This window comes from Scylla paramamosain, chromosome 8, assembly GCF_035594125.1.
Source record: "Scylla paramamosain isolate STU-SP2022 chromosome 8, ASM3559412v1, whole genome shotgun sequence".
Lineage (NCBI taxonomy): Eukaryota > Metazoa > Arthropoda > Malacostraca > Decapoda > Portunidae > Scylla > Scylla paramamosain.
The window spans coordinates 1,847,512-1,870,000 of record NC_087158.1 but is presented as its reverse complement, the minus strand read 5'-3'; the positions used below and the strand labels follow the sequence as shown (position 1 = coordinate 1,870,000).

At 43.1% G+C, this 22,489-nt stretch overlaps 2 protein-coding genes across 4 annotated transcripts; one reads left to right on the top strand and one right to left on the bottom strand.

The window, feature by feature from the left end:
- Nucleotides 1-2,325: 2,325 nt before the first annotated feature.
- On the top strand, nucleotides 2,326-15,352 carry LOC135102682 (male-specific lethal 1 homolog). Of its 2 annotated transcripts, XM_064008070.1 has the most exons (7): nucleotides 2,326-2,828; nucleotides 4,449-5,640; nucleotides 8,454-8,492; nucleotides 9,160-9,296; nucleotides 9,652-9,776; nucleotides 10,263-10,466; nucleotides 11,037-15,352. In XM_064008070.1, the coding sequence occupies exons 1-7, from the start codon at nucleotides 2,487-2,489 to the stop codon at nucleotides 11,107-11,109; spliced, it is 2,112 nt and encodes a 703-aa protein (XP_063864140.1). In that variant the 5' UTR covers nucleotides 2,326-2,486; the 3' UTR covers nucleotides 11,110-15,352. The 2 variants fall into 2 exon arrangements, with proteins under 2 accessions (XP_063864140.1, XP_063864141.1); XM_064008071.1 differs by lacking the exon at nucleotides 8,454-8,492.
- LOC135102683 (cyclin-dependent kinase 1-like) lies at nucleotides 15,349-22,099 on the bottom strand. Of its 2 annotated transcripts, none has more exons than XM_064008072.1 (7): nucleotides 21,947-22,099; nucleotides 19,194-19,394; nucleotides 18,562-18,700; nucleotides 18,167-18,322; nucleotides 17,482-17,645; nucleotides 17,098-17,239; nucleotides 15,349-16,854 (listed from the first exon to the last, which is right to left on the bottom strand). In XM_064008072.1, exons 2-7 carry the CDS (start codon nucleotides 19,385-19,387, stop codon nucleotides 16,750-16,752), a joined length of 900 nt encoding a protein of 299 aa, XP_063864142.1. In that variant the 5' UTR covers nucleotides 19,388-19,394; nucleotides 21,947-22,099; the 3' UTR covers nucleotides 15,349-16,749. The 2 variants fall into 2 exon arrangements, with proteins under 2 accessions (XP_063864142.1, XP_063864144.1); XM_064008074.1 differs by lacking the exon at nucleotides 21,947-22,099 and adding an exon at nucleotides 21,253-21,273.
- Between the last annotated feature and the right edge of the window lie 390 nt (nucleotides 22,100-22,489).

The window sequence follows — 22,489 nt, the reverse complement described above, 5'->3', positions numbered from 1 at the left end:
TCATAAGTGTGAGATACGTAGTGGTAAAAAGACAGGAATATTTTGTACCCCAGCTCAAGGATACATAGCAGCAGTATCAACAGCAGAAGCAGAACCATGAAAACACCTTTAAAACCCCCATAATAACTTCACTATAACTTAATAATAGTAGAAGTAAACACTGAAATGTCTGAAGCGTTCCCAGGGTCGAAGGGAAAGGGATAAAGGAATAGAGGGATAAGAGTTATGAAGGGGAGGATAATGAAACAAAGGGTAATTGTTGTCCAAGGGTGGGGAATGTTGGCGCGAAAAGAATGCATACTCATGTACTCCCGCCAAATTAAGTCTCCTTGTGGAATCTGGTTAACCTATTATTGTTTTGAGAAAGAGGAAGGATTTGCACAAACACTTCTCTCTCTCTCTCTCTCTCTCTCTCTCTCTCTCTCTCTCTCTCTCTCTCTCTCTCTCTCTCTCTCTCTCTTTACACACCCACCTACACACACACACACACGCGGAGGAATAATGCAAGAGAGACTTCTTTGCTGGTGAAGGTAAAGTTGAAAGGATCAAAGAGTAAAGAGGAAAGAAAAATAATTAAAAAAAGTTGTGGTGAGGAATAACATAGACTAGGGATAAACAATGTGATGAATGGATATATAGGAAGGAGACATTGGCAGAGGTTGAAGAGGGAGTGGATCAGGGATTAGATAATGGTTATGAGGAAACGATTTTGACATGACCGTCACTTTTTAGGGAATTCTGAGATGTGAATGCCTTTATGTCTTCCACTTCGCCTCGAGTTTCAACATCGGCATATTTTGGAAATGAAGTATCATGTTATATTTTCATAACGGGACAATGAATGGCGGAATGAAATGTTGCGTTTGAGTGAGTGGAATGTGGTGGTGAGAGAAGAGAAAGAAGCCAGCAGTCGAAAGGTTAGAGTATTACAATACTGCTCAATCCTGCGTTTCCTCTCACCACCACACTCCACTCATAATGAAGTGCGGAACGGATTGTTTGAACTTCCTCTGACTGTTAAGTGTCTGAGATGTGAGTGTGAGAGTGTACGTAGAAAAGGACACAGTAAATACAGGTTGTAACGGTGAACACACCACTCAGTAGTACGAAGGATGTGTTTATGCGAGTTCCCCGTCACCCATCCTCCCTGTCCCGCGCCGCCTGGGAGCACGGGGCGACGGAGTACGGCGGCCCTCGCGCCCTATGACGGTGAGGCTGCTCGACAAAAGCCTCCAGAAAGAAGTGGCGCGGAAACAAGGGAAACCTTAATAATCCCCATTATTTACGTGGTGGATAAGGAACTTCCGGCATAATTTAACACAACCGCGTCCTGCCAACTCCTTGTTACTATAGTCACTGTCGCAGATGTGTTACCTAACTACCTGCCTTATAGGTGGGCGGCAGTGTTGGCTAGCATCCAGTGCCCACATCTCACTACTCGCCACCCTCATAACAATCACTAACCCCCAGTACTCATTCCTCACCCTGTGTTGTTAACGATATTTTCCGCAGTACTTGTGGGTGAGGACATGGAAAGAGTCCTGCTGCTACTGTAGCAAGACATAATGCATTCATTCCGTGAGCAGGGAAACACATGAACAATGGTCATCGAAGCGACATGCGCGGGAAGAAAGGTATACTTTCCCTCCTGACTCACCGGCCATCCCGCTGAATATGGACGGGTGGCCCTCGCGACCCCCGTGACCCCCCTAATCCCCTGACACCCTCCCTGACTCATTCCCTGTGGGGCCCGGCTGGCGAGGGGAGGGACAGGGCGGACAGGATGTGGGGCGCCGGGGGGCACCGCATCGGTCAGGTGTTGATGTGATGAAGCTTCTTGACCGCAGAAGCCACTGTGAATGGAAAATAAAGCATGCATCATTACTAAAAGTATATGGTATATCAAAACAAATTATCCTTATCGTCAATATATAGATTTAACGCATAACCGTCTCTCGTTGATATTTTTTTTTATCTGTGATCTCAGAGGTAAGCTTCTTCCAATCTGCAGTTATCAAAAGGACTCAAACAATGTATAAATGAGGGTGTTAAGTAAAGATATTGCTTTCAAAATGACATCGGCATGCTTATATGTGCCAGTTATAATTAGATGCTAAAAATGGTCAAAATAATACCACGGAACCTGTTGTTTCCGAATACCTTTGGGGCCTGTGCCATCTCGGTCCCGCTCTTTAAGGATAATATCCTCACTTGGGATCACAATTAAAAATTCTGCTCTACTAATTGAGGGAGATTAATAAGTGTAAGGGGTCTGTACACGCTTAACTGAGAGTAAACTTTAAATATGGCGTCGAATTAGGAAGAGCGCCGAACCTGCAACACTCGGCCGAGGAGGCTGTGAAGAGGTGCTGCGTATATCACCAATTCTTCCCATTTACTGCCGTCTCCGAGAAGCAGCGGCCCCGAGACTTAGTAGGATGCAAGACTTACGTCCCTTCCGGCTTCCCAAGTGACTGGAGGACGACATGCCCAGGAGAGTGGCTGTGTACAACGGAGATAACAATGCACTAGAGGAGGTGGTGGTCGCGGCGAGGAGGGGGAAGGAGGGGGCCGAAGGAGGACGTGTAGGGAGGGGCCTGTCTCCTATGACGACTTCGGAATCGAGTGAAAATAAGTTGGCAATGGCCGTGGAACTCGACCACATGTACATAGGATGTTCAGATTCAAAAGCGTCCATTGAAAAGGACATAGAAGTGCAACACCTCAAGAACATCATCCTGCTGCACCTGGACCTCATACAGCAGCAGGCAGACGAACTCTTGGCCAAGGAAAAGCAGATTAAGAACTTGCGAGATGAAAATGACAACGTGAGTAACTCTTATTGCATGCAGTCGGTGTATTTTTGAGTGTATCCCAGCGTCTTCCCGGCTCATGGCGCCTCATCTCCGTTTATTTAGACTCGTCATGTGCCTCCTGCAGCTCTTATTAGGCTTGTGGGTGCTCCCTGATTCGTGCCTGGCAGTGGGAGAGGCATTGGGTTGTGTTGTGAAGGTGACAGGCGATAAATAGCAAGATTGTTTTGGTTCAGTCCATCATGGCGTAGTACTTATAGTAGTAAGTGTAGTAGTCAAATGAGCGTTTCGCCGCCGACAAAACACCTCGCCATAATTACAGGTGCGGCTTTGTCACCTGTCACGGCGCAAAATAGTGACATTTAAGAGAGTTCAGAGCAAGATGGGTATGTGTCAAGGGTGGGATTTGGAGAGAAGTGAGCGCGAGGCGAGGGATGAATGGCGGGAAGGCTTCAGTCAGCTGATTGCCCGCCCCGCTCCCCACTCTTATGCCCTAACCTTACTTATAACCGCCCACCGCCCTCCACGCCCTCACCCATGCATTCCAAACCATAACCTGATTCTAGTTACACTGCTACCTAGGATTGTCATCTCGCCCAATAGCTAATAGGGGAAGATAACGTAATGGCAGCGTAACATGATGCAAGGCCCTGGTGGTGGTGGTGGTGGTAGTCGCTCGCTCCAGCCACCCGCTCTCTGACGTTCCCTGACGTTTTGACGCAACATGATATATTTGTAGGACAGGTGCTTAAATTGTACGGGAACTCATCCTTGGCTTATCATTTAAGTTTGCAGTGTTTGAATAAATGCATGGTAGGTGTCCCTTTCCAAGTAGTCAAACCCTTACTTGCCCGGTAGCTTAGGCACTGTGCATGGCTAGCCCACACGTGAACCATAAAGTTGTAGCATAATGTTTTCTTGCCCGAACCTTCACAGTATATTCTTGTCGATGTTGTTAGAGGATAATGTGAAGGCAAAAGCACCTTCTCAGGCCTCATAGTGGGAAGGGGCCCAGTATGCCTTCCCTTGACCCAACCAAGACATTCCCATCACTTGGTTTTCAGTACCCCATAAATAACAATATCATCTGTAATGTTCTGTGGGCATGTGTACTGTAATTTAACTTTCTGAAAATAGATTAGTTAATGTTTTTTTTAGACTGGGATATAAAGTTTATCACTGTTTTCATCCCCCACCTTGTTGCTGGGAGTGGCAGGCTCAGGTTGTAAGTCTCCAATGCTTCTGGAAATTGATTGTTAAGTGGAAAGACATTTCTGCTGTTTTGTTAAAGATTGGAAACTAGAAAGTGCAATGCCTGATGATGTATTTTGCCAGAATGAGTGTCATTGCAATCTGAAATCAGTACTTCAAATTCTAAACAAACATAGAAGTATGCATCAAGAAAAACATGACCCAAATCAAATCATCAGTAATGCAGCTGTGGTGTGATGAAACTTATATGTTTGTAGGTTGTTCTTTCCTAAGTAACTGTATTCTCTTAATTCACTTCACTGAGATGGAACTCACTGCTCTTGTAGTTAAGGTTAGGTTTAGCACTGTTGTAGCTGCTTGGTGAGGCTCTGTGGAATGGACCCCCTGTTGTCGTGTATTGTCATTCTGTTGTTTGTTTTTCAGTTACGGGCAAAGTTGGAGCGTCTTGATCGGCGTCTGTCCCTCAGCCTGCAGAAGAAGGCGAGTGAGGCATATACCAACACTGAGAGTCAAGTGGAAGTGCTGGTCTCCCCAAAGGCAGACAATGACGTAGAGGCTGCTCCCTTCGAAGACGGGGAACTCTCCGGCACGCCTGGCTCCCCCCATGGCCGGACTCCTGTAACACCCACCACAAACAAAGCTGTCTCCCAGGCAGTCATAACGTGCTCCCCACCAGGTAAACCAGTGTCTCCAAACACTAATTCTCTCTCACCCTCCCTCAAGGTTCCCTCCCCTGCTAGTACTAAGTCACTGTCACCAGCAAGCAAGAGTGTCTCACCCGGTGGGAAAACTCGCTCTCCTGCCAGCAAGACAGGGTCGCCTGCCAGTAAGCCTGGCTCTCCCTCCAGCCACAATGAGCTGCCGGGCAGAATTGGAGAGACAGCCAATAAGTGTACGTTGCCAAACAGCCTCTTGGAGCCATTGGAAATAAAAGCAGATTCCTGCTTCCTTGGCAAACCAGGGTCACCTTCACATAGAATCTTGTCTCCCAAGCAGTTATCGCCCACTAGTAAAGCAGTTTCTCCAGCTAATAGGGGGAGTTATCTGTCAAATAGAGTCAGCTCTCCGCCAAGCAAGCCAGGTTCCCCTGCCAACAGGCCTCCTGGAGAGCCTGCGTCCCCCCCACACAAAGTAATTTCCCCAGTTAGCAGGTTAACAACTGGACAAAACAAAATGGGCAATATCAGTTCAACCGGAAGACTAGAGTCACTACGGAGAACCTCACCAAAGATCACGTCACCCAAAACCTCCCCAAGAGAGAGGTACCCAAGGGGCGAGACCAACGAGTGCAGCTTGACAGACAGTGAGGGCCTCAGCGAGTCGGTGCCAGACCCTCTGAGGAAGGAGTCACCCCGCGGCAGTGAGAGGCGGTATGGCCCCAAGCGACGACTGGAGAGTGAGGGTGAGGGCGAGACAGTTGCCAAAAGGACTCGAAGTGATGACTCCGTGGACTCCACCAACCACAACCTGCGCTCCAGGGACCGGCCCAAGGAGAGAGCAAAGGAGCCAGCAAGCCAGAGTTCCCCAGTCTCAGCGCTGGAGCGCCCGTGCACCCCCACCTCCCGTGCAGCAGCCCTGGAGACCAAGAAACTACGCCAGAAGTTGCTCCTCAAAGGTGAGTGTCTTGTGTTACTGCTGTGTGCAGCCTGCCCTACTTGGGGAGGCACAGGAGAAGTGGGAGGCACCTAAGGGTTGCCAGATGTCAGGGGTGTGTGTGTGTGTGGAAAGACACTAACCCATTGGTACTATATAAATATTAATGCTTTTCTTTTAGTTGGTGACTTATCTGCATGAACAGATCTGCTTCAGCTTTTATCTTCCTGATCACTGTTAGTAATTAGAGTACATCCCCTGAAGTGAGCGTAACTGTAGCTGGAACTTGTAAATACTAAACTGCAGCTAAATACTGATTTCCTCTTGGGCAATAGGTATTATAAATTGAGTCAGTTCTTTAACTTCTTGCATGGCTGAGTGTAATGGCAAGATTTTAGTCCAAGATGGCAAAAAATCATCCTGGCTTGCCAGTCTGCCATGCTTGTGTCTGTCACTCGCTAACTTGGCTACTAATGCACCCTTCCTCTAGCAAGCAGTAGAGCACCATTGGATTCTGTGCCATGCCTGTGTGTGAGGCCTGGGTGTGGCATTGCTGCCTTCCTGGTGTGCTGTGCCATTGAGGGTGTGTGGGCACAGTACATTACAGGATTACATTGCTTGCCAGCTTATAAGTCACCATGAATACATGGGTGTTGTCAACGCTAAGAGTACAAAAGAATAGTGAGTTGGACCTCCTGTATGCTTCATGTACCCGCCAGTTGTATATAACCTTGGAGACCCGAACACAGCTCCCAGCCACTGCCATGTTATATGAAGCATTTTTGTGAAATTGTGTAGTCTTTCTGTCCTACTGACTCAACAACTAGAAGCCTCAGTAAAATGCTGAAGTATTCACCAATCCTCAGTGATGCAAGTGTTTAAAAGTTACTTGTGTTTTACTATATTAAGTGTGGAGGTGAAGCCAATGATGTATGGTTTGTGTGTGCAGTGAGTCAGTGTTCGTATGGCTGCATGCAGCTGCAGGTATGAGTGGTTGTGTACTGAATGTACCCACATCCCTTGTTACCACAATTTTTATGCACCACCACTTTTGTATGTGTGGTCTGGTGATTGACCTGCAGGAGTGGCTTGCATGGGTGGAGGAGGAAAGGTGATGGTGGCCAGGTAACAATCCAGACTTGACGTGACCTGTGTCTATCCCGGCCTGCATTGATATATCAGAAGCCTTGCCTCATCAGGTGACAGTACCAGGCTTGGCTGTGACAGATATTGGGGTTCAGAGGTGTATGGCCTTGTTTAACCTCTAGAAACAATTTTTTTTATACCTGAAGGAGAGATTTGGCTAAATTCATGAGCATTGGAATGTTCAAATTACTCTTCCTTAATTTCTTTTCAAATTTATGAATAATAGAGACATCCTTCCTTTGCATTAACCACATCAATTGTGACTTGAACTTTCGATTGAGATTTGAGTCAGTAAATGTTCTCTGTGAATGTTCCTTGCATAAGCTTAAAGCAATTCTGTGATAGATTTGGCCATGTGACAGGAAGCTCCATTGTATCTAAAAGCATCAATCTTGCACATTTTGAAAGAAGTGGATAAAAAAGCCATACCTCTTGTAAGAATATAATTGTAAAATATTTCTTGATAGTAAACCAAAAAAAAAGTTGTTTCTCTCTTATTTTATTGTTATGTGGCGACCACTATCACTTCCTTGTTTGAGAAGAGCTGCAGTGTGTGATGACATCTTGTGCGTATGGCCTCATTCCCCATGTCAACCCCCCTTACCTGCATCACACTCCTCCACATACATTTCTTTAACTGTCATCTGTACTTCATGCAGACTGATAACAAATACAGTTCACTGTTTCATCAAATCTTTGCTGAAAAGTCTGGAAAAGTACAATTATACATCATGCAACAAACTTTTGAAAGAAATGAGACACCATTTCAGAGAGCTTTCCTTACTGGTGCCAGATTACATCTGTCTGATCACTAGGCACATAGGCACACCGAGTTGCCAACTGTTGCAGTGAGCTTCCGATCTCCCAGCCACTCGTTAGCTTCAGTGGGACGGCTCATTAGTGTCTCGCTTAACCAACACTAGCATTCGTGGTGCAGATGGTGGCTAATAATGGGGCAGGCGGTGCAGGACTGTTAGTGTAGCTTGCTGCTGCTGGGGAGGAGGGGAATGCGCTTTGGTTTCTCTTGGTGGTTAGTTGTAGAAGCTCAGTGTAGAAAGCATTGATTGATCTCAGTGGTGAGAGGGGCAGTGGTGGGGCAGGTACTGATGTGGGAAACAGGAAAGATTGCATTTTACTGATAATTGACAGTCATACTTTATGTATAAGAAGACAGGATATAGACTTGATCACTATATAGATATACTTTGTTGTTCTCTAATACCAAGTGTTTTCCTGAATTTTGTTTTCTGTTTGTTTTATTTACTTATTGATTTATTAATTAATTAATTTATTTATTTATTCATTTATTCATTTACTCATTTTTACTTTACTTGTTTCTTTAGTTGCATTCAGTCATGGGTGGTGTGAGGGATCTAGGAAGACTAGAGAGCACTGAGGGCCTGGGCAGCTTCCAGCCAGCTGGTTGAGGGACCATGATAAGTTCCGTGCTTGTAGGGTGTGATTGGACCATCATTTGTTCCTAAAAGTACATGTCCTTACACTCCTTTGATTTGATTCATCATCATCTCCTTCAGAGGCCAAAAGAAAATAATATAATTGTCAGTAATTTTGATATGTCCATGAAATCAGAATATGAGAAAAAAAATCTTGTATAGCTGTTAATGTAGATTTACAACAAAAAACATAAACTTTTGTACTGAACCTAAAATATCCTTTTCCACGACCTAGAGCGTTGGTGCAGAGGACACCCCTGTGATGATAAACAAGGTAATAAGACAGCACTGTGTCTAGGATGAGTGGCCTGCTTCACTACCTGTTGCTGTGTGACTCTCAGTTAATGTTAGAGCCCTGCACTGTATAGGCCGGCATGGGGGCCGAGGGGTGGACTGCCTCACCCATTGTGTGTCTGACCTGTATGTGCATTTCTTCCTCCTCCTCCTCATATTCTCCTAGCTGGTTACTGAGGCTTAGTTGAATGTCATGTATGCATATCTACCTCTATCAATTCAAAGTATAAAGTGTGTATGCAGTATTTCTATTACTTGGGTGCATGTGAGGAGGCCCCAGGTAAGGTGCTGGGCTGGAGGTGTACCAGTGTGGACTTCTCATAAGCAGATTTACCAGTACACCTGCTAAATACAGAACAGTCACCTAGAACTGTAATTAGAAACCACAGTCAAGAAGTTTACATATATCTGTGTAATCTGTTATTCAAGGTCTTCCTATAACACAGCTCTTTACCTCACTGGCTGATGAAATGTGATATCCTGCCATTGGAAATAAATGTCAAAGCAAAAATCTGCCAGTAAATCAGAGCTTCACCCCGGCCACTGAGGTGTCAAAGAGTGAGAGTTAATAGATTTTCCAGTAACTCAATGAAATACACTTTTGTGTCACTTGAGTCAGCAAGGGTGTGTGTGTGTTTGTGTTGCAGGCCAGCCACCCACAGGCCGAGCAGTGCGGGGTGAAGGGATTCTCAACACCAGTGTGGCCTACTACCTTCCCTACGGCTCCCTCAGGCACGATCCCAACCCAGAGGAGGAGTGCCTGCAGTCACAATCACAGGTGGAGGTGAGCACCACCCCAACAGTGTCACCAGTCACAAGTTGTGGTTCAGGAAGTGATGATAACTTTGGCACTACTTTGCTGTCAAATCAAGAAGCTGTTTTCAACAAGCAATATTTATGAATCCACTTAAGAATACTTTCATTAGGCATTCATATTTGTATTTTAATTAACAGTATTTCTGTCTGTTTGTGTCCTCAGAAATCTTAAGTATTTGTATTCATATTTAAACACTATACTCTTGTATTTATTTCATCCTTCCCACTGACACAAAACTTCACACTTCATGAAGTAGCACATGCGACCTTTAGAGCCTCACAGAGCGGTGGATAAATGGCTGCCTTTCACTTCTTGGCTACAGATCCCACAGTGGGGCACACGGGTCCTGACAAGCCTGTATGTGATGGAGGGCACGGAGAACCTGGAGGACGAGGTGTTCCTAAAGAGGCACTCCAAGCCAGAGCAGGACGAGAAGAGGCGCAAGAGGTAATGAGAGGCAGGGTTGCTAGAATTGTCAGGTTGCAGTTGTATTTTAACATCTGTACTGGATCTTGTAATTGGATTGTTTAATGCATTGTTATCAATTTTATTTTCATTTTCTTGTTCAGTTCATCGTACTCTTAGGTTGAAATTTCCTGCAGCAAAGGTAGTTCAGTCATGGCCTCCTATGTTGTATCCCTTCTTCATTAAGCAGACCCATATTCTTAATCATGCTAGTGTGCTCATTTTTATTCAGCACCAGAACATTGGTATGAGACACACACTTTACCAGCATCATACAGACACAGAGGGAACCTAGACAAGACACCTTACACAGCAACACAGTATAGCACATTGCCATTTTAAACTACACTGACCTTCCACATGAGCTTCACATCTCCTTTAGCCTCGGACCTCTTTGGCCTTCCATCCTCCACCTTAGTTTCGGACCTCCCTTAGCATCCCCAAGTCTCACCACCCCTTGCCCTCCAGATGGGACCTGCAGAGGATGAGGGAGCAACGGCACTACGAGCGTCTGCGAGAGCGCTACGAGGGCCGGCAGAACACCAGTGAGCCGGAGGTGTCTGCCGGGAATCGCTCCCTCTGGCCCAATCCAGAGTCCGCACTTTACCTGCTCGTGGACGACTATCTCCCTGTCTGTGCCTTCGGTCAGCCCATGGCCAGGATACCCCCCCAGTGAGTGCCTTAACATTCTCTCTCTCTCTCTCTCTCTCTCTCTCTCTCTCTCTCTCTCTCTCTCTCTCTCTCTCTCTCTCTCTCTCTCTCTCTCTCTCTCTCTCTCTCTCTCTCTCTCTCTCTCTCTCTCTCTCTCTCTCTCTCTCTCTCTCTCCTCTCTCTCTCTCTCTCTCTCTCTCTCTCTTGATGCTGCTAATCCTCTCAGTAGCTTTTGAAAATAATCCTGATCAGCATTTTCTCTCTCTCTCTCTCTCTCTCTCTCTCTCTCTCTCTCTCTCTCTCTCTCTCTCTCTCTCTCTCTCTCTCTCTCTCTCTCTCTCTCTCTCTCTCTCTCTCTCTCTCTCTCTCTCTCTCTCTCTCTCTCTCTCTCTCTCTCTCTCTCTCTCTCTCTCCCTCCCTCCCCTCCCCTCTCCCTCTCTCTCTCTCTCTCTCTCTCTGTTTGTATTGTCTTCTAGCTATTAATCCTCTCTAGCCTTTGGAAGTAATTGTGATGAGATAACAAAAGCAGTTAAGAATAAAGGCCATACAGTGAAGAGGAGAGGACATTATTAATGGTGGTGTGTGTTTCAGGGAGTTTTCGTTACCGTGGCTGTCGGGTCGCTCCCAGGAGGGGATATCCACCAGGCGCAGGAAGAGGCCGTAGAGGGCGGCTAGCGTCACGGTACAGAGTGTGATAATTGTAGGAGGTTCTTATTCAGGATTTTTATATTTTTTTCTCTCACTGTTACACTTCTTTCGGGTTTTACAGTCTGTCTCTAGGAGTATGGCTTTCCTTCTCCCTTTTATTGCTTTACCTGATAGACCAAGATACATTTTAGTTTCTGTTTGATATTTTGAACGTCCTGTGTCTTGGTTGAGAAAAGCCTCTCTACTTTTTTACTTGTTGCATCTTCAGAATGCAAACTCTCCAGATGTCAGTGACTCATCACTGACAGACAAAGGAAGTAGCAGATGTCTGGCATCTTGTACAGTTGTTGCCAGAGTTGTGTTTGAGTAGTATACATTTACTTCAGCACTTCTTTTGATGTTCAAATTAATGCAAAATATTGAGCCTCTTACAAATTTTTCTGTAAGTGTTGCAAGCAATAAGGTTCATCATAATGATTTATCCTCAGATGACAGGAATTACATTTTTTTTTTTCCATTTTTGCTGGTGCACCTCAGGAAGGTGTTGGCAGTGTCATGTCCTCAGTTGTAGTGTTTAGCCAGTTACTAAGTGACAAAAATTAATCCAGTGAATAATTTTAGTAGGTTCTAAACAAGTTTTTAAAGCTGAACAGCTTATTTTATGTTTTTAGTTTTGTTTTTGTCAGCATAGGTCTGCTTTGATCTGTGAACATTCCATTTGTGGCTCTGTTGTTTGTTGTGAATCTGTTAACCGCAAGGCACGGCAGGCGCTGCGTGGCACCAAGGCACACTTAGCCGCTAGGAGAGAAGCTCAGTGTGATTACTGCAGTTCCAACTGACCAGGGTGTATTACAGTGTTCAGCTGCTGTGGCTGGTGCTCACTGACTAGTTCTAGAGCAATAACAAAAGTTTTGAGTACAACCAGCTGTCGTGTCCACACTGACAAAGCCTCACTAGGGGCAGGGATAGGTGTTGCTCTCCACAACAGGCTGTTCAAGTGTCCTAGTGGCCCATCAAATGAATGGAAGGATGCATCAATGGAATCTTGTTTTAATATGAATGAAATAAATTCAAGAGAATTTATTGCAAGGTGGGAGAGAGAGGTATGAGGACAGCCAGAAACATACAAGGGCAGTATAGTGGATGTTGTTATTATATGCATCCCAAACTTTCTTTTAGATTGTAGAAAACAGAAAACAACTTGTATACATGTTTGATAGTGTTTTCAAAGTGTGATGTTGCACACGTCTTCTCATCATGCTGTCTTGTGACAGATTAACTACAGTTGATCCAACTCAGTGTGGCTTTGAATATCACATTAATGTAAACATACATGCCAAGCATGAACAGATCTTGTAAATAACAAAAAGCATCTTCCATCTGTCTTCAAGTACAATCAACTGTACCATCACAGGCAGCAAGCAGTGGGAGCAAGTGTAGATACTGTACAATGTAAAGTGTGCAACATAATGCATGTGCAATTCCTCTCTTAAGTGGCATTACCTTCCACAGTGATGGTCAGACAGTGGCAGGCCTCCTGTGCACCCACCCTGTGGTGGCACACACACTGACACACACACTGACACACACACACACACACACACACACACACACACACACACACACACACACACACACACACACACACACACACACACACACACACACACACACACACACACACACATGCTTGTGGCACCACCTGTTCAAAGCTGATGCTGCTGCCTCCTGCTTGTTGTTCACAAAACACCTTACTGAAATATTTAATGTGCATGACATGAGTCTGCTTGGCCAAAGTGCAAAACAAGGGTGCTGTTGGAGGTTTAGTAATCGTGGCTAGACACAGTTTCCCCACAGGAGGTTGTTGTTTTATTGTTTTTAGAAGTATTATCATTGTAAGATGACATAGAATAAGGAAATTAATAGGAAAGGTAATTCAAATAATATATTTTTGATAATGGAAATGCAACAAATGGAGCTCCATAGCTCAAAGCAGACCTGTGTCGTGCCAGCCCTTCAGACCCACCATGGCCAGCTGTCCCTCACCCTCCCCCTTGCCCCACCCACACAGTGGCACCGGCAGGGTTACTACCACTAGAGACGTCACTCTGTGGGTGGGGGGTGGTGGTGGTGGTGGTGGGGGTGGTGGTGGTGGTGCATTAGTAGCAATAGTGTTAGGATTGCTGTGTTGGGATTCACATTTGTTCATGAGGATCCTTTCTTGTCCTACACAAGACACAGGGCTTCAAGACGCATCACTGAAATGGCTCACATCAAACATCCAGTTCAAGATCTTTTTTACTCCCCATCTTTGTATTATACTTCAATATTTTCTTTCCTTTATTCTTCTTCAAGTTAAAATTTGCAGATGATATTACTTTTAGTGTGTGACAAATAATCATAGTAATGGTAATGAGGAGTTACCAAGGCTAGGGCATTGTGTGCTGTTCCAGAAGACCTGTTGTTTTATTTTCTTGTATTTTTATCATTTTCTTCTCCCATCTGTATATTGTAGTCTCCCCCCCCCCAAAATGCATTCATTTAACCAAGTGTGTTTGCATTGTGAACTTGATTTTTTTGCATTTTTGAGTTGTGCGAATGTGGCAAAAAGTCCTCAGTGTGTTTAAGATATCCATAACCTTCTTTCCTTTTTTTTTTCTTTTTTTACTACACTTCTGTACAGCAGGAAGGTAGTAAAGATGAGAGATGATATGCTTGTGTCAGCTGTTGTATTAGTCTTATGCTTTTCCCTTTTTTGTTTCCTAAATTTTGTTCTGATGTGAGCAGAGTGCATCTGACTGGCAGTGAAATGTGGCTGACAAATCCGGAGCCTTTACTGAAGACAATCCTGCGAAGTGTAATAATAGTAGTTCCCCCCGAGCTAGTCATGCCCCTCCCCCACACACCCAATCCTGGCTACCACCTGAAAGGCTCCTGTGCACATTTCCTGCCTAGTTGTGAGCACTGTGGCTCCTCATACTATGTCCATTCAGGATGTTTATTTATCCATTTTTAACATAAACAGATGGAAAAGGGAAGAACAGAAAAGAAGGGAGTTTCAGTTATCTCCTGTAAGTGTTTCATGCTGCTTGAATGTGGTCTTAAATGCTGCAAGAATGAACAGCATTGTGAACACAGATACACACTGACCTTTGTTGATTGGAAGGCTGGTACTGTGCCCCTTCCTGCCACTCACAGAGAGGGCACTATAGCCCCCAGCTCCTTAGTTATGCAGGACATTGAAGTGAAGGAGTAGCAAATCTCTCTTTATTTGATGAAACATTAAGGTAAAGCTGAACTGGCAAAATTTTGTTTATTGTAAAAAGTTCTAAAATGAGGGTCTTCCAAGTGAATTTTAGCTGTTGAACTGTAATGTTTTGAACCTGTTCACTACCTAATCCAGGGGTGGGCAAGATGCAGCCCACAAATCCATCATGGCAATTATTCTTTAGTTTATTTGACATATCTTAGGCTCATTATTATGTGGGAGTTGACAAACCACACCAGCAAGACCACCTCCTCAACCACTGACTCATTGATATTTTTAGAGTAAGATATTTAGGAAAACTTACCTTTACATTGTGTGGATATTCTTGCATTTTCATCTAAACTGAATCTGTGGCCCTCAGTGCATCACCATGCAAGGAGTGGGTCTTGTCAAAACAGTTGCCCACCCCTGACTTAACTCATGGCTGTGTTCCAATATTAAGGTCATTATGCAGTCTACTAACATTATGGAATGGTGTTTTCTTTGTTTGAAATAGCTGTAAAGGTCAGGCACTCGGCATTGTGTGATACTTTATTATTGACTCCCAGTGTGGAGATGGAACTGAAAGATGTGGGCCTCTCCTTAGCAATGCCTTTTTTAATTTTAACCATTTATCCCAAGCTCTACTTTTAATTAGTTTGATGCAGAGTACAATGTTTGATATATAGGAAAGGTTGCATATATTTTTTTCTAACTGGTGCAGCTTGTCAATGGAATCCTCAGAATTGCCCTTATTCTCAGTTTTACCTTAAGAGATCAGTTATATAAAGGAACCTGCAGTGTATTTTGTTTTAAAATCAGAGTACAAATACAATTAGTTGTATTACATAAATGTTGATAAGTCTTCGTTTAATATGTATACTTTTTAAAATTAAATATGAAATGGAAGTATATATTAATAATGTACATAGATATTTTTGTGAACTCTTCCAAAATTTGGGAGGTGGTATAAAGACACACTAGAATATTAGAAATAAAAAAAACTAGTAAATATCTGTATGATTTACTGTGATCATGTTTGCATGTTCAAAATTTATGCAAAACCCAGTGCATAATACAACCCACAGCATGTGTAGCACATAATTAGCTTCCAGAAAACTATTTGTATGGAAAAGAGGGAGACAACTGAGGCCTCAGGATGAGCAGCTCCCTCAGCTGTCAGTGGTACAGCAGAGCACAGCAGAGGACACATATGTTACCTCAACAGTAACAAGTTATTTGCCTACAAATACAACTAAAAATATAGAAACCAAAATAGCAGCTTCCTGTTGGATTTGAGAGTATTTTTCATCTTGACTTCTTGGAATGTCAGTGCAGCACATAAGCAACTTAACAGCATATCACATTCCACCGGACAAGAATGTCATCCTCTCAAAAGCATCCTGTAGCTCTGTCAGCACAGTAAAGGTTGCAAAACACTGGAAAACATGGCAAATGTGCTGGTCACCAACTTAAGGAAAGACAAACTAGTGAACAGTCAGTCTACAGTGGTGTATGGATGAGAGGTGTACACGTAGTACAAGTGAAGTACACAGATGAGCCTAAAGGTGCAGGGGGAGCTCAAGGCCAAGAAAGACACCCAGCAGGGCACAATAGTGTTCGTGAGCCACCAGACCTCACACAGCAAGGAAGGACAGGCAGTGGAAGGCTCTGAGTCATGATAAATACTTAATGCTAAAGTCATGAAGTGCAAATTTTAAGTACCTAGCTGGACACTGATGTACACAAGGATGTAACTAGGCATATTTTCACAATAATTCATTAGACCTGGAAAGGATATCTTTATTCTAATTTACTTCATAAACAGTAAAGACTAAGAAACACAAATGTGTATATTTCATGCATGTAAAAAGAGAATGACAAGAATCACAGTACAATAAACAGGTAGATGATTCAAACACAACAGAACTGCATTTTATCCTTAACAAAAGTACCTGACTTCAATGGGCTGCAGTACACCATTTGTATCCATCACAAACAATAAAACCAAAGAAACTCTCCAACTGCTGTGGAGAGAGTACGAGAAGGATGACCAATGAATTCAGTTGCTGTGAGTATGAAAGGAAGATTCCCTGCAGAATGAGACGACACCATATTTGAGAGATGGGAAGAAGTGTGAGATCTGGAATTTGCAAAGGATGAGACATCAGAATAAATATACACGTGGAAAGAAACAGGCGGACAGACAGGTAGAAGAAAATCATCAAGCCCTTCCACAAACTTGAGATACACCAGTCACCAAGGAGCACCCACGCACGCACAGGGAACACACTGCCAATCCCCGGCACGTCTAGCACATGTAGGGTGAATGCAAGCAGGGCAGGACACTTGAAGACCTCAAAAGTGAAGCCCCTGTGTGACCTCCCCTTCAGACAAGCACTGGAGGCCTCAGATGCTGGCAGGCAGGGAGGAGCGGTCCAGGTCGTCAAAGTAAGGGTGCTTGAGTGCCTCCTTGGCTGATATTCTCTTTGTTGGGTCATAGATGAGGGTTTTCTAGAAGTGGAAAAGATAGTAATAATTCACTGAGAAAATTATTTACAGTTTTGGTTCAGGTGGATATGTTTGTAGTCATGATCTTTTTAGGAATGATGCCAAGTGAATGAGTGTGGCTGAATGTTATAACATACTTTGCACATCCCTTGACAGGTGATAAACAACTAAAACCTGTCACCAGCAGGAAAAGACACGAAATTATCAGAAAAAACAAGTGTGATGGAAGCAGAGAAGAGTACTCACTGATAGCAAGTCAAGGCCATCACTGTCCATCTGCTTGACGGAGTTGGCCAAGTTGTAGTCTGTCCACTTGGGGAAGTTTGTCTTGTAGTCCTGCAGCTGTGTTACTCCAGGCCAGTTCTCTTCAGTGGGAGTGGTCAGTGTTCTGCAAACAGCCAATGCTTATGTTTGTGTCTTAACACTAACCTTTACTCACTCACAAAATGCCATTCAAGAAGGAAGTGAATGGTGAAATCTACTTTTGTCCATTTCATTATTCAAGTCTGTTGAGAGGAAACATATTTCACAGATTCAAACTTAAAAACATTGCTTGGTTTTACATACAGAAAGACCCTTGATTTGCAAGAGGAGAAGCTTTACACTGTTCCCCAAACAGCAGCCACACACCTGAATATCCGGAAAAGTTGATCAATCTCAGAGTCGCCGTGGAAGAGTGGCCGTTTTGTCACCATCTCAGCAAAGATGCACCCAAGGGACCACACGTCAACAGGACAGGAGTAGCGAGCAGATCCCAGGAGGACCTCAGGGGCACGGTACCACAGTGTCACCACCTGCACACGCCACACAATACATTACCACTATCCTGACTTTTTAACATTTTCACTGCTATTTGACATATTTTCCCTTGATCACTAGCCACTGTGAGACATTTCTTGTTCTACAGCCATCTCTAAACATTATACTGTCTAAAAATTGCAAAACCTATCCTTGTAATCCCCTTCTTTCTTGTAACTTATAAAAATTTCATTGTTTTCCGTGTTAAGAATTGTTGCATGTCAGAGGGACAGGATTACATTTCTCATGCAAAAATTCTAGTTCTCAAAATAGTTTTAATGGGAACATGTAATACTGGAGCCATTTGATTAAGGAAAACAGGTATGCACCACTACAACACCATCATTCATCATATTGGAGGAAGTGAAATAAAAACCTGCAGTGATTATATTCATGACTGCAGCTAGTAACCTAACAAGCTATGACACTCTGAAACAGAGCAGGGCATCACCAATACTGAAACTGTGCCTTAGGGTTGTGATCCCCTCCCCACCAAAGACACACCCAGGCGCCACACCTCATGAGTGTACACCCGCACGGGGATGCCAAATGCCCGGGCCAGGCCAAAGTCGGCAATCTTGATGACGCCCTGTTCGTTGATGAGCAGGTTCTGGGGTTTCAGGTCCCTGTGGAGGACACGACGCTGGTGGCAGAACAAGATGCCCTGGAACAGCTGCAAGACATCATACAAAAATAATGTTAATAAAGCATTTTTTACTAGGATATCACATAAGATATGGACCACTTGTTCGCTCTCTCAGTCCTGCCATTCCACCTAATGTAACATCTACATCACTGTCTATCACAACTCTAAAATTCTATGTTATCTGTCTGTCTGCGTGTCTATATACCCAGCTGAGATCCTGGTCAGTGGAAAGGTAGTCAAGACAAAGGACAAGACAAAATACTGACCTGGTAGCAATATGACTTGACCAACTTCTTGTCAATGTATTTCCCAGATGGCAGCGAGTCCATGTACTTCTTGAGGTCCATGTTGAGGAATTCAAACACCAGGAACAGCTTGCTCTCCTCCATCAGGACATCCTCAAGCCTACAGCACAATACAATAACTATTACAAGACAAGAACAAAACTATACTGAAACACCAAGATATGTGACTGCTTTCTTGGTTTATCTTTTCTAATACACAAAGTTTACTTTTGCTAATTAATTTGTCTTTGTATGTACCATATTCTCAGGGCATTAAGTTTTCCCTTTGTTTTGTGTATTTTTGTGGAGTCAAAGAGAAAAATACTGAACCTGCTGTGCTACATTACTACAGTGCAATTCAAATGAAAGGAACAGCAAAGTAACCCAGCAGTTTACTGGCAAACACTACAACCTCCAGCCTGCTTCTGTGTTTCTCCATACCTATGACTTAATCCTTTCAGAGGGAGGTTTCATGGTACTTTTCCTCATAATTGTGGATATTTTTTTTTAATTACTCTTTGGGGACTAGTACCTACAGTGGGCCTTTTTCTCAGACTTTTTTGTTGCCCTTAGCCTGACCCTCTATATACAGAAGTGGTGGCATGGAGGCTCACATGACAATGTTTGGATGCTGCAACTCCTTCAAGAGAGAGATCTCCCTGATGGCAGTGGACGGCACACCCTCCTCCTCATTCTCCAACCGAATCTTTTTCATGGCAACGAAGCGGCCAGTCTTGCGGTTCTTGGCCTTGTACACCACCCCGTAGGTTCCCTCCCCAAGCTTCTCAATGCGCTGGTAGTCTTCCATCGTGCTGCTGTCAGTGTCAGGAATACATATGAGGTGAGAGGGATGGAGAGACTTGTATAGATATGGTGGAGACTTCAGGTGTGAGTGAAGGGGCGAAGAGAATAGACCATGAAGTTGTTAAATGGTGAAGTGTGGTGCTCTGAGATGGTCTGGACGTGTAGTAAGAATGAACCAGAACGAGTTTATGAAGTGTGAAATAGAAGAGGGGAAAGTGAGAGAGGGTGGCAATGAAATAGATAAACAGAGTGGACTGAAGATGACAAATAAAGTTTAGGCCACACACAAATGAAGGGTAAGAACGGGTGAACTTGAAGGATTTTCTCCCATGGACACCCCACAAAAGGCCTGCAGAGAACAAGGCATCAGTGATACAGACAGACACATATGGAGATTGGTAAATAAAATGTATAATCTATTAAGAATACTGAATATGAGAGGTATCCTACAAGACAAACTGAAGGATATTTTTAATTTAACTCCTGCAGTTCACCTGACACATTCCTTCAACATGTGTCAAAGAATTAACAAAGAAATGAAAATCAAGCTAACTTATCCTCATTTTAATTTTGTACAATGCTTTCCAATAACACAAGTCTTTATTAGCTAGCAGCAGTGAGCCAACACCTTACCAATTACCACCCTACTAATTAAACATTCTCTGGTAACAATACACAATGGTATGTGTATGGCAATAACTGATTGGTGGGGTCACTTATTTAATTAGTGTGGTTACCAATCTTTAATGCTGGAAACAATTAACAGGAGAGAGAGTAGCAGGAGACTTGTGATTACTTTCCCTACTTACACTTTAAATAACCAGATCAGACAGGCAAAGGAAATGCATACAAGAGGGTGACAAAGACTGATTCATTATTTTACTGAATTTATGAAGTTTTGGCATGAAAAAAAAAAAAAAAAAAAAGTGAATACGACAATAATAAATGTTATATTAAGATGGCAGTGTAATGTTTAAAGATAGCAAGTTAACATCTTACTTTAGGAGATAATGGATGTTCAATATTCCTAATTCTAGCCCAAATAATTACTTGGTAAATTTACATCAAACAGACAGAAAAGAGGTATATTAGAATGAGTTAGGATAAAGACATTTTATTGATACAGCAAGTAGGTAGCTTAGTGAAGATATTAGACAGTTAACACATCAAATATTAATTCAAGCAACAGCCTGGTGAAGCAACATCAGTAGAATAATAATATGAGACATGGCATGGTTGAGATGTGGCATGATTTTAAATTGTCTGTTTCTATTACTCCTCCATTTCATCTTCCCATTCCTTTCTTTTTCATTTATACCTCATTCCTTATTTATTATTATTATTATTATTTTTTTAGTCTCTTCAGGTAAACTAACACATTAAGGAATTATGACACCTTTGTGATGGCAACTTTAAAAGGTACTGCCTGATTAATGTCCTGAATACCCCGCAAAAAAAAACATAAATAAATAAATAAATATATAGGGAAAGCTGCATGAAAATAAGGAGACAACAAACACACTAACGAAGAAAGATAAGAATAGTGACACTTTAAGATAGCAAGAATGGGAGGAACTGGCTGACTGATTTCCAGAATACACCCCTTAAAGACACAACCAAGGGAAGCTTCATCAAAGAGACTGAGCGATAATAGTGTTGGTGTCAGCTGATAGGAAAAGGAAAGGCGTAGGAAGAAATGAAGAGAGGGACGGAAAAGAAAAGGAAGACAAGGGTGGAGGGAGGGAGGGACAGGAAGAAATGAAGAGAAGGAAAAGGAAGACAAGGATGGAAGAGAGGAACGGGAAGAAACGGAGAGGAAAGGAAGATAATGGAAAAAACAATGATAGACCTGTGGTGGACACGACTCACGAGCACGCAGTTTAATAATTCCGCCCTCGTCACAAATTAGGTAAGACTTGCGGCGGGAGAGTCAAGGTCACACACAACTGTCCTGCCACTACGCTTCAGGTTATTTCAGTCACTTTGATGCTTCACTACTTGTCATCCTACCTAAGATCTCGTGGTAGGTTCCATTGCAATACGGTAATGGGTATTTTATTATTATTGTTGTTGTTGTTGTTGTTGTTGTACCGGCCAGTAATTTTGAAAAGTTGCAACATCATACCCCCCCCTTCCCTTCCCAGCATTCCAACCTGTCCATTCAGTGCCACGTAATTAAGATCCAAATCAAACTATCACGATATTAATGACAGGAAGTAAAACCAAGACGACATAAGACGAAATAAATAAACAAAAGTACAGTAAATAAAAACACAAACATCTTAATTAATTACTAAACACGAGCCATTAGCCACACCAACACTTAAGAATACCCGGTACCTACAACAGCACAACAAAAACACACACACACACACACACATACACACTTGACCCTTCACAAAAAACAATTAATTCCCAAACGGCCCAAAGGAACAAAGGCCGGCTGTATACAATAATCACCCTTTATATTTACCCATTAACACCCTTAGCCCGTAATCCAGCCCTTCTCCTTCCCTGCCCGCCCTTGCACACCTAAGTTAAGGCTTAGCAGTGGAAAACATACCTAAATATCGCCTTTTTGGGACTCGTGAGGCACCGTTCTTCCTTCCTTCACCTCGGCCTGCCACTCTGAATCCATCCAAATCCGCCAATCAGCTGCCGCGCCTCGACCAGCCAATCACCGCCTTTGTTTTCATTCTGCCAGCCAATCATAGGCGTCCATTATTTGTCTCTTCGTGTAACTGTGCATTTGAAGCTTTCTTATTATATATTTTTATTCACTTATTTTGTATGCATAATTAATGTGTGACTTAAATTGTGAATTATTTTGAACGTCTGGAGGACCTCGTGTATAATGTTCGATTCCTCTCTCATGGCTTTAGTATTTTTCCCACCACGTGTAGAGTCACATTTGTCATATTCCTTTTAACAGTCAGATTAATAGAGCCAGTAGTGTATATTAAAACGCACCTCAATAAAATTTTCATATAAGAAGAGGTATATACCATAAAAAAAAAATAAGAGAACAAATATAGAGAAATTTTGTTCATTGAAAAAAAATCATGAAATAATATATGTTAAACTAAAGAAACTAAACTAAAAATCC